General features: G+C 36.4%; 1 protein-coding gene across 5 annotated transcripts in view; it reads right to left on the reverse strand.

Moving 5' to 3' along the window:
* MTMR1 (myotubularin related protein 1) overlaps nt 1–12,751 on the reverse strand; it is a 36,410-nt gene that overhangs the window by 17,147 nt on the left and 6,512 nt on the right. For 2 of the 5 annotated variants that reach the window (XM_065077840.1, XM_065077839.1), the window contains 11 exons: nt 11,652–11,702; nt 10,201–10,276; nt 9,239–9,333; nt 8,911–9,018; nt 8,415–8,516; nt 7,622–7,705; nt 6,865–7,014; nt 5,936–6,124; nt 5,294–5,479; nt 2,130–2,336; nt 1,238–1,330 (listed from right to left, as the gene is read on the reverse strand). In XM_065077840.1, the coding sequence (XP_064933912.1) occupies nt 1,238–1,330; nt 2,130–2,336; nt 5,294–5,479; nt 5,936–6,124; nt 6,865–7,014; nt 7,622–7,705; nt 8,415–8,516; nt 8,911–9,018; nt 9,239–9,333; nt 10,201–10,276; nt 11,652–11,702 (1,341 nt within the window). Of the gene's footprint in view, nt 1–1,237; nt 1,331–2,129; nt 2,337–5,293; nt 5,480–5,935; nt 6,125–6,864; nt 7,015–7,621; nt 7,706–8,414; nt 8,517–8,910; nt 9,019–9,238; nt 9,334–10,200; nt 10,277–11,651; nt 11,706–12,751 lie in introns of all 5 variants that reach the window. The other 3 variants (XM_065077842.1, XM_065077841.1, XM_065077838.1) reach the window with 2 other exon arrangements.

The raw sequence follows: 12,751 nt of genomic DNA on the forward strand, positions 1-12,751 counted from the left end.
TGTTTATAGCAAGAAATAGGAGGCAGCAAGACAGATCACAAAAATAGAAGAAGCTGCTCTCAACTAAGGATCTCCCCAGAGGACTTTTGTTCCTACCAGGTGTTCAGAACTGCTTCTCTTTGCTATTGTCATTAGATGTCCTCTGAGAGAGGGGCAAAAGGTTTCATTTATTTTCTCCAGCCATACTAAACAGCACATTAATGCTGAAATACAGATACACAGAAAGTCTTCAAGGGACTCTGGACAAGTATTACAAGTTTTGGAAACTATTATGCGAGTTTTTAAGAACCATGTTCAGACCAAGAAGACTAAGGTAAGAGATCTGGAAATGCTAACTTCATATGGAACCAGACAGTTACTCTCCTCTCTTCAAAACAGATCAGATACTATGTAGACTTCATTCAGTATAATAGATTTCACCATAAAAGCCCAGATCTCTGTTAGGCTTCAAGAAGAAAAAAAAGAAAAAGAAAAAAAGGAGTCAAGCACTTCTAATTTACTTGAAAATAAAGCCTTCATGTGAACAACCTACTTCAGTAACCCCATTAAAGAACAGCAATATAAAAGCTCAGAAAAATTGATGCTCATGGAGGTACAAATAAGCAAAATGAAGGCTAAAGCTGTTCTATAATTTCACATACTCTGAAAAAAAAATGAGAACTTTGATATTTTGATATCTTAAATATCACTGGTTTCAAAGATCTCCTGATCCTGAGGTAAAAACAGTGTTGGAAGTAAGAAAACTTCTCTGAGAATAGGCTTGTATGTTAGAAGTGCTGTCCCGTATGCATAGTGATGCCAACATTATCTTACATTTCACATTCAAAACATATATAGAAGAACTGTCTCCTCCCCTCCATTAAAAAATCAGCCTGGATTTTTGCTGTTTCTTAAGGACAATATATATCCATACGAACATTTACTCCACCAGTGCATATGCAATATATATCATTTATCTCATCAATAATCCTCATTTACATAATCAGAGGATCCTTTTAAAGCCTATTTTAAACAAAAAGGACTCCTGGTATTTTGGGTTCAAGTCAATACTTCCACTGTAGCTCTTTGTACCTTACTAGGAGCAAAAAGCCTCCCTATGTTCGCACAGTGCAGCCATAGCACAACCAGCTTCAGGAAAACAGGCTGCTGCTCTGCAAAGGAATGTGTTCTCCTACATGAATTACATTTCCAAGGTAAAGACTGAGACCTCATAGAAATACATTCTTAAGCATTTTACCTGCTTTGTCATTTGCCAAACACAGTCGATGAACTGAAGGAAGATGGGAGATCTGTCTGCATCAGCATGATCATCATCTCCATGTCCTACTCGCTGAAAGTCAAAACAAGTTTTGCGTTTCAGTCTATCATATTTGCAGTACCATCACAACACTTCAAAGCTGAGTAACTCTTAAATATGTTCCAATGGTGAACAAGACAAGCAAATCTTCCATAACGCTAACCTGTATTTTTCAGCTACTAAAATGCATCCCAATATTCACTTATGGACATGCCTTTGCTACTGAGTAGAGCTGGAAAGACACTTGGTCAAAGCTGTGCCAGTTGTTTCCCCATCTTTCACTGCACAGCCACTTATTTCTATTATACCAACAGGTCAAACTGTCAGGTATTTACTAAGACTGTACTGAAACAACATTTATTCCATATCCACCTGCCATAACTACATGTGATTTCTCCTAAACCATCTTAGAGTCAGAGCCCACAAAATGTCATAATAATTTATGTCCTAATTCCCCACTAGCCCATGTGTTAAATAAAGACTTCATCCTTAAACTGGAGTAATGGCTCCAGCAATGTTACCTTCTAGACACTTTGTTTTCCTTGTTTCTCCATTCATAAGATTGCTAAAGATGAAGCAATGTGTTAAAAGCTCTCTTACTCATAAAAAAAACGTGTTTTTTTAAACTATTATGTTGAAGCCACTTAATTCTTATTTACATTATATTATACCTCACATACAGATTTCCTGTTAAAAACGAACAGGTCACAATTCTCTGACACACTCACACCATTAGAAGGACACCAGAGATGATAACTAAAATGCAGCAGAGTACAGTGATAAAAGAAAAGCCCTGCAGGTGACAAACTGCACATTAAATCTTTCAGCTTACCATTGCAAATCGGTGTCCAAAACTTATCCATTCTTTTTCTATAAGAATTTCAAAGCCCTTGATAGTTCTGTAATAGCTGTCCAGCATAAGCATAGCCAGCGCGGTAAGCTGTGCAGTTCGATCCCAGCCATCACTGCAATGTACCACTACAGATGTTTTACCAGATTCAATTTTATCCGCAATTCTTACTGCTCCAGCAAGAAGCATCTTTAATAAACAAAAATAAACACGCATATTAAATAGTAACCAAAACACTATAAAAAAGTTATAATTTTTATACTCCTAAGGTTAATATACTTAAAAATTTAAGATTAATTACATAATCATCTGGACAACATTGTTTTAAATCGGAGCTCTCCAGATAGTGGTATGCATACTCCTAGGGGTACAAAAACTGTGTGCAGTCTGTTGTTCAGCAGGGAATTCTTACCAGCTCTCCTTTATTCGTAGCACGTAGCCAAAGAACCTGGGAATCCTTCCCTAAATTTAATCTGAAATTCTGTATCATTATGAAAAGACACATTAACCTATTAAAAAAACTGAAAGTTCGATGTTTTTAAAGTTCATTTTCACAGTAATCAATCACTCTTTCTTCCCCAGCTTTCAGTTCTCAACTACTAAGTTTAAAGAAAGGGACAAACTATCCAGCTAATCTGAATAAAAATACAATCCAAATAAACCCAGCGCTGCCTCGCTGAGAGCCTGTGCTGAGCTGTTGGTGCATGAAGTCCACATTGTATCGAAGCCATGAGCAGTGTGGATTCAGAAGCGCGCTGGAGAGCCAAGGATGGAGATGGCACAGGGCTCAGATCACCTGTGTGAATTTGTTATTCTCCCTCACAAAAATACCCTCTCTTGTTCTCTTCTGCTGCTCTGCAGTTTCCTAAAATCTTGAATAATCTGTCTCCTGTGAAGATTTGTCTCTGTAACATGACCTATCATGACACTGAAAAATATGTGAAAAAAGCCAACCACTAGAACAGGACAACAGAGAAATTCCTATTCTGCATTCCAACATCAGAAAGTGGAATCTTGCAAAATACTTGCGTTTTTCCCTTCCCAGGCATGTAAAAACGTCTTCTGGGAAGCAGGAAAGACAGCATCCCCTGCAGAAGCTGTTCACAAGATCAGTCTTCAAAGCCATTTCAAGAACCATGCTTTAGAGACAATTTTCATTTATTATCTTTCACTGATCATATCTTTTATGGTAAAACTGAAGGATGCCAGGATGGAAATGTCAGGAAACCACACAAATGCATCTATGGGAGAACAGAGCTGATGGTCTGAACTAATTAATTGTCAATTAGTTCAGTTACAAAGCTCTACTGTACTAAAAAAGTGCAAATATTAAAAGTTTGGTCTTCAATAAAGGCAGAAAACTAATCTATATAACATACAGGTATGCCATAGTTTGCTCTAACTTGTCCTTAAGAGAACACAGATGTCTCTGAAAGATAACAGACAAAAATAAAAGGATATAAGAGATACAGGCAATAAGCAGAGAATGGGAAACAGAAACCAGAGTTACTATTAATTCAGTAAATATCTGTGGAGTAGGTGAAGCATTTTACTCTACTTTGGACAAAATCCTTTAGAAAACAGTTTCCTCCACAAACTATTATTATTCTTTATAGATGTTTCAAAACTTAGCAACCACCACAATACTTCAGTTAAGGCTCCTAATGAATAGCTGGCTTTGGATTGGTTTAGAAAACGAGAATGGTTTAAAATTAATAGCACAAGACAGAAAGTACCCTGGAGGGCATAAGGAAACATCCTGCATGTGCAAAAAACACTAAATGACTCTACTCCTGCATTACTACTGTCTCTACACAAACACACAGATGCTACTGGTGCCTCCCCAGACACTCCTGGACCAGATTCAAAGTGCTGTGGGTGCCCAGCACTAGGAAGGTGAACTTCCAGTAACACATCGCATTAAACTGGGACACAGACACACTGGTCTGAGCCCAGAAAACAGAAGATATGTTAGAGTAAAGCTGTGGATTTCTTGATTGCTGTTACAAGTCAAATCAAACAGGAAGGCAAGCAATTCTTGGATAAATGCACAAGGAGATGCTAAGAAATCAGACTGCAGTTTGTGCCATCAACACCATAACGTGAAGCATCACTTATGGGACAGATTCATGAAGAATGTTACACGTGTCAACTCTTTAAAATAATTTAAGTGAAATTTCAAATTGTTATGCTATTGTCATCTGAGCAGCAGTGGTATTGAGGTCCATTCCTGCCACCACCTGAGCCTTAGAAAGGTGATAAGAGAAGGTTTCCACATACTCAATTCTCAAAGCTGTTTGAAATAGTACAACTTCAAGAGAACGTGAAAATTAAACTGTTCCCAAAAGATCATTAAATTTGTTTAATTCTTAAGTATTTGCTCCCTCTACTGGTTCTCCTGCAGCAGTTAGCAAGCACCAGTTAATAGAAGAGTAAAACTAATGAACAGTCCCAAATACGTTTTGCATGAGTGACATTTGAGCCAGTTGCTAATAACACAAATTCCACTCCATTCATATTCATCATAAACAGGGGAATGAATGTGGTAATGAAATAATCTATTCTAAAAGCCTTTCAGAGGTTAGTGAAACAGACTGTAAAACTGAGAATGGTAGTGATTTATTTTAATGTTATGTTAAATAATAGAGCAGATTATAACCCAGTAGAGCACTGACTATAAACAACCCATGAAAATGTAGGTGCCTGACAACACATGGACACTAACATTGCATTGAAGGAGGGAAGGATGAGAAAGACTGCAGAATTCACAGTCAAGTCCTTTTGGCAGTTGTTCAAATATTATCTGAAGTTCCCAGGGCATTCTTCCAAAAAGCAAGGATAACCCTGGACTGCTCACAAATATTCCCTCTCAATAAAATAAAACATTATCCAACACTAAATATGATACTGTGCTATTAGGAATTAACTCATTACCTACCATACATAAAACTGGAAATACAAAGTTATTACGGAATGTTTAAAATGCTATGTTCTAAGTGACCATTAAAAATAAAGCTTTTTTACATAATTATCCTGATCAAAGCAACACGCTTGAATCTAGACATTATTTAGTAATATTTTCAGAAATGCAAGTTAAAAACATGGTTTAAAAAAAAAAATGATATTTCACATCAAAAGTATTTTACCCTTATATATTCCAGCCAATGTGTGGAGTCCACATTTGATAACCACCGAGTCTCATCAATAGTAGGATAAACTATTTCTTTAAGTTTACGCAGGGATTCTCTCATTACATGTATATTATGAATTTCCAGAAAGACCAGCTCCGCATTTGGGTAGGCACTTTCACTTTCATATCCTCCGCCTTTTGCCTGTCATTCAAAAAGTAAAAACAGATAAAGCAAAGAACATGTACAGGACTTCAGTATAAGGTTGAGAGAGTCACATTTCAGGATTTTCTGAGATAAAGGATTATTTTAATACTCATAACAACGTATTTTGGCTTTTGTTTTCCTAAGAAGCACTAGGGTATTTATTTTAGGCTACACTTGATAATATACCCATACACCTTCCTCTTTTTACTACTGAAACCTTTGGTCTTCTGTCAGCTTTATTGCATCATTTCTCAGCTGTGTCTTCATGCTGCCTTCAACTCCTGCTGGGCTTTCCAGAATGCTACAAGCAACTTACCTTCCTTCCTGTGTCCTTTTTCGAGAGCCTTTTTAATCACTTTTCAACACCAAGTTCTCCTCATCCTCATCTCTTACTCAATTTTCAGCCTTCTAATAAAGATAGCACTGCTAATGCTGGTTATGATACCAACCTACCTTGTTTGTATCTGCAACACTATTCTGTCTGGCATCAAAGATGATAAGTTTATGTGACTGAGCATTGGCATCCATAATTGTCTGCAAATATTTTTCATCTTCTTTGCAACGTTTATCATTTGGGCCTACTGATGGCTGACTGCATCGAGTTATTGTTGCTTGGCTCTCGGGATGAATCCAGGATAAGACCTGGAATAAAATAAAATCATTTTAGTTTGCTATACTAATATAGAAGCAGCAGACCAGAGTGAAATTAGACAGTCACACTGACTACATGGCATAATTTCCCAGTGAATCAGAAACGTAAATTTAAGGACAAACTGATGCAAACTGATATTGACAGCACACTAGTACTGCTCATCCCAAATATGAGCTTGAAATCCAAAGTGATTCTAAACATCTTAGATTTTATTGCTAATAAAAACTAAGCCTGCTACTCCATCTTACTAATTAGGGGGGGAAAAAAAGAACAATAGAGGAAGAAAAGCTGCTTCCACATGGAAGTCTATGGACCTGCACACTACCTTGCTAAGCAGATCTATAGCATGAAAATTGTCACCTTTTAACATATTTAAAGGGGTTCTTATGCTACCTGCAAAATTCGTCTGTTCTCAGAAAAACCCCACCACTGGCTGTAACACATCCCACACCAAATCAGAACACATATGTGAATTAGCATCAGATATTACTGTGGCCTAGAAGTGTTAACTCTAAACAAAAATTATGACTGGCACAATAATCACATTTGAGCTACTCTCTTCAGCTCTAAACCCATCAAGCCTAATTCTTCTTTCTTTGCTCCCCACTTTTAGGCAGGAAGCCAGCCCACTGCTATTTAAAAAAAAACAAAGCCTAAAAGAACTCTGATAATTTCTTATACGCTACAAATTTGTAGAGCACTTATATCTACTTGTAGAAGTTTCACTTACTGGAACTCTGCCTTTTGCTCTAAAAGCTGCCACTTTTGAGAGGTCATCATCCTTTACGCTGGTTGGCACAACAAGAACAGCAGGATATGTATCACAAAGCTCATAAGAGCTGTTAATTTTGGATATTTTCCAACTCTCATTGGGCAAGCCCTGTATGAAAGCAAAACAAGTTTGTATTTTTCAGGTTAGACCTTTATACATCTCAGTTTGGGGCAATGAAAAATTTTACATGCTACCTACTCTAAAAAAAACATGTCTACATTTTTCTTTTAAATATGCTATAAACTTTAGGTCTTCATATTAAGTCATAAAACAAAACACTGAAAGTCTTTCCTATTTATTATTTTTAAAACTGATATGCAGGATAACCATTCAAAGAGACTGCTCACTCAGATAAAAAGTCATCGTATAGTGAAATAAAAATACTTTTGCAACTAGGAAACTGTAGGATTACCATGACAAACAACATTGACTTTTCTGTTTAATATTGCTTATTCAAAATCAAATTTTTATAAAGCCTACATTTTCTAGAAACAGCACTTGGAAAATGTGGATTTAAGAATGCATCTTAAGACAGACCAACTTGACTCTCAAAGTCAGGACACTTGCATTTTATTACCTAAACATGCGATCTAGATAGACTCTGTATGTAGCCTGAGCTGAAAATTTGGGGTTTTCTTGAATATTTTTTTCTTGTTTAAATGGCTCTGGGGGAGATGGAGAAAAACGTAATACCCAAAGCACTTATATAACTTACCTGCCTCTTATATTCTGCAATAGGATCATACACTTTCCAGCCATTAACAGCAAACTTTTCTTTATAGCTGAATGCAAAAAGCGGCTAAAGAAAACACAGCAAAAGCATAAATTACTGTCTGATGGGCTGTATGCACGATAATTTCCAGAACAGTAAACTTTATAATATTTTAAATGTAACACTTTTAAAACTCTTTAACAGCAGACATGAAAGCTTCAGTCAAACCTGGACAACACTGTGCTACAGAGAAAACAAAAGACAGTTTCCTCCTCCAAGTACATGCTATATAATTGACAAAATCAAGATAGGAAACAGAGAGAGTAGAAGTTACGTGTCTGTGATCATACAACACACCGGTGGCAAAGCCAGGATGAGAAAATTGGTCTCCTACTTCCCAACCAATTACTTACCCACAGAAGCAAATTAAGTAGCATTCTGCAGCTAACTAATACTAAGACTAATTGCGCCTATTTCTTGTTTAGGGCAGAACTTCTAGACTGAATTATCTACTGCAGAAAATAAGAGTCAATACATATGTATTTTTAATCAGCAACATTAGGCAAATCTAGATCTCAAGGGTTATGTACAAACTAACTTCAGTGATAGCAGGACAGAGTATAATGTTTTATGAATTAATGCAAAAAGGAAACTGGGTCAGAGTAGCTTGCCCGTTCTGGAACAGATTTTAAGAATCAACATTTCAATGTTTGTTATACAGCCCTTGTACTTCCCCACCTACACTTTCCAAAAAGAAAAGAGCCAGTGACAGCCTCCTCTACATCTTAAGACTTACCAGCCCATTAGACACAGGAAATGCACGTGTTACCAGGTTTTCAAAAATTTCCAGTCTGTTCTGCTCTTCCTGTTTATAGGCCAGCCGCAAATTTCTCATATCCTGTCAAAAATAAGTTACATTATTTCACTTTATGATGAATTAAAACAAAACAAACAGTTGTAAGAAATTTGATGGAAGGCATATTTGTAGCACTAAGTCACATATCTAACCCACATTAGAACAAAGTTCTGTAAGTGTTCGTATCGCATGACTAGGATCGTCATTTGAGCTGTAGATATCATAAAAATAGTCCTTTGAAGTAACTGTTGGGACAAAAGGCAGAAGTGCTTGAGACTGCAAGTATCATAAGAGGAATTGAAATACATTATCTAAATGAAGCTGGGTTCAAATACAGGGAACTGAGCAGACAGAAAAACAGCACACGTGCATGCTGATTCCTCTTACAGAAAAAATGAAATTAAAATAATATGAATAAATATCTATCACACCATACCTTGCAAACTATTTCTATGCCACATGAGTTCTCTCCATGGCTCTGTACTCCAATTTTTTCAACTCTACTTATGACTCCAAGGGGAACATCAACAACAAAAGGTGGATCCTGAAATTTGTGTATGAAACAAATGAATTTTGTTACATTAAGAGGAATACAAACTAAAATTATTCATGTATGTTTCATTAGAGTCAACTATTATATAATTCCTGTTTAACGGACCGCTATGGAACATCACGCTTCACTTACACCAAATTTGTCACTTTCCAAAATCTACTTCAGTAAATTCCTACCTGAAACAATATGCAGATAGATAGTGAAGTCTTACCCTTTCAACACTTTTGATATACATTCTGAAGTCCGTCACTGTTAGTGTACCACTGACTGCTCCCATAAATGGACAGATATACATAACATCTTTAGCTGGAAAACAAACCAATTAAAGCTTTGTTTTACTATTACAGACATTTGTTCCATAAAAATCTATTTCTATTTAAAAACAGCAATATTGTTGCAGTTCTGTAAGATTTTGACGCTAAACCTCTACAGGAAAGCCTGCTTTTCTAATACTGCCAGGACTGAAAGAGCCATCTGTATCTCAACAATGAAAACAATTGAATTCCCCAGTCCTGCTGCTGCTCAGCAACTATGGAGCAAGCGGGGCTGGGGGCAGCTCAGGGGCTGCAGGAGCACCCGGGGCTGTTTGCAGCTGCAGGGGCTCCGCTCCCTGCCCCAGGATGCAGAGCACCCACCTCACCCCAGACTGCACCCAAACAGGCAATCACTGATGTGCGCGCAACTGACCTCTAAGGAAATGCCCGTATCTTCATTTCCACTTTTGTTTGAAAGAGTCTATACTCTTTTCTAGCCAAGCACTGTACTGTGAATGCACAGCTTGCCCTCACAGGCCAAAGAGAAATAACTCCCATTAAGAACTGGAAACCAAGTTGTCCATGTCATCTTCTTTACTATCACAATTTTGAAGCTTTTGAATCTGAGACATAATCCTTGGCATCCCCAAGCAAAAATACAACCCATACACCTACACGGAACAAACTAACTCCTGAAAAATAATGATTTATCTATATGGAGCAAGTCATCCTCTGGAACTGATTTCTCCTTCCTACATTTGGATTTAAAACACAAAGAAAAGAAATTCACATCAAACTGACTAATCTAAAGTGGCATTAAACTAAAATAAGAAAATTCTAAAGGAAAGAATATTCTGTTTTTAAATAAATAAACTAGTGATTTAACAGTATTCACTGCAGTACTCAATAGTAGGCTTACCAATAACTTTGATTGATTCTCCGGGAAAAAGTGGAGCTTCTTCCATCTGTGCTAGTTTGTTTCCATCCCGCAGTGCCTGGCAGAAATCCAAAACCATGAGTAAATTTCACTTCCCATCTGTACTACATCGATACATTTTGATGCAAAGTGCTTTTACTATCAGATTACTGGAACGCAAGAAGTGCATCTTTTTTACAAGTCACAACTGTATTAAACGGTACCATAGTTAAAAAAAAACAAACAACAAACCAAACACAACACCCCCCCTCCAAAATCGGTATTGTAAATATTACACAGACATAAAAGTTAGTAACGTATTAGTAATAAAGCATTTATGCAACAATTAGTTTCACATGCTAGCTACAGATAGCATACAAAAACATGAACAATATCAGCCCAAATTTGTGATTAATAATTTGTTAGCCTTTTGCTAAGTGCAGGTATTATTTGGGGTATTTTGTCGACTTGAGAACATTTTAAAGCTCATATGATTTGTTTATACTCTTAAAGTTGTTTATTTAATATTGGAGTACTCTCAGTTCATCTGAGAGAATTATATGGCAGAAGCTTTATTTATTTAACATTTTAACTTTGTATATTTGATAGCAAGAAGTCAGAAACACTCCACAATATTCTATTTCAATCAATACCGTATTGAGTGCCACAGGTTATGGAAGAGGTCCATTATAAGAATTTTGGATCCAGAAGGTCAGATTAAGAATGAAGTAATAATGAAATACAGAAGAACAATTAGCAGTTTTAAAATAAGGACAAGTTCCATACATTTTCACTTAGGCAAATGGCTTCATTCCTGAATGATACAAGATCAATCCTTTGGGTCCTTTGTTGGCAGCTAAGATTGAAAATGTACTTAGGATTTTAGTTAAGAATAGAAGTGTTTGAGGTACTTTTACAGAGGACCACATGAGAAAGTGACCTCTCTCGGGTCAACGTGATGAGACATTAAGGTTTCAACTCTTTACATCCTGAAGTGAGAATAAATATAATGAGCTATGTTGCAGTAAAGAAATAACTCTTCCCTTGTATTACAGCTCTGATCCAAACACAGATAATTTGTAGGATCTGTCTGCCCTCACTAATCAATAATTCCTGAAGATATTTAAATTGATCTCTGGCTTTAGATTTTCTTGGAAACTAACAGAACTTTATATTTAGCACCCAATCAGAAAAGAAGATGATGTGTAGAGAATTAGCCACTACTTCCAAAGCACGGATGTGCTCTGTCACATAGGGGCTTACCTGCAGTATTACATTTTAGACTACATTACACTACACAAAAAACCTACCTAGAAAATAACCAGTTAACACACTAAATTCTTTCTATGGATTCTCTTACACGAGAAATATAAGATTTCTATGTACTGTACAAGTACTAATATATAGTACCTTGCTACACAGTTAATGAATGAAAGATGAGTAAAACTTGCCACCTGATCAGGTTCTGCTTCAGAATGAAAGCCATTGTGTCCATCCTGAATCTCCTGCTTTGCATGAGGCAGCAGTGGGGCAAGAGAGAAGTAACAGGAAAAAACATGCAGACAACAGGTGAAAGGACAGAATCTTTTTTGTTTCTTTCTTTCTTTAAAAAGACAGCATATACTTTAACTCCAGTTTAGCTAGTCAAAATCTCCCACTCCTGGCACAAACTACTTTCACAAAAGGGAATCCAAGCTATTAGCACTATCATTTTAATGTTATTTGGCACAACACAAAATGAAAAATTTACTCCCTTCTTCATAAGAGAGTCAGTGCTGGTAGATAAGAACATAAAAGTATGCACTGTCTTTTTAAGACAAACAACCTTATAGTGAAGAAAATGAATTAAAAGTATGCCACATGCTTATCAAGAGAAGAAATTGAGTACAGCTTGCAATGGTAGCATTAGGGGGAAATTCATGCAATCTTTCAAGGAAAAAAAGAGGTCAACATCAAATAGAAGTATCTAGACAATTTTAAAAATGCTTTACTGTGTAAACATGTTTTTAATTTAACTTTCCAGCTTTTTTGTTTCATGTATTTTTCCAGCAACTTCTGTGTTGTTGCTGGGAATCTAGTCAGTAACTTTACAGAACCTAAAATTACTCCTAATAGCAAAACATGCAAATAATTCACATTCTCATGTTAATTTATTTTTGCATCCTATTGGCAGTGACTCCTGAATATTAATTAAATCTCTTTAATAAACATAAGGTCCCTGCATGCTTTAGAAAGAAGGACAAATGTCATGGGGTCATATGAAGTAATTGTTTTAATACTTTCAGACAAAATTGTGCTTCTGCCTTCTTTCTTTATCAACTGGAGCAAAGTTGTGCTCATGACAGTCTATTATTCCCAGTTCACATGCAAAGACCTCACTTGATAGACTATTAAATCAGCTTCAATCCAAATTTACAAATGTTTGCTAAAGTCAATTTTTCTTTGTACAGTGTTTCTACAGAACCCTCAAAAAAGAAAAACTGAGGAGACAAGCACAGCAGATCATTGAAAGATCAAAGCCTTCACAAGGAACAACGAATAACTGAACAAAACC

Source organism: Columba livia, chromosome 12 (assembly GCF_036013475.1).
Source record: "Columba livia isolate bColLiv1 breed racing homer chromosome 12, bColLiv1.pat.W.v2, whole genome shotgun sequence".
NCBI classification, from domain to species: domain Eukaryota; kingdom Metazoa; phylum Chordata; class Aves; order Columbiformes; family Columbidae; genus Columba; species Columba livia.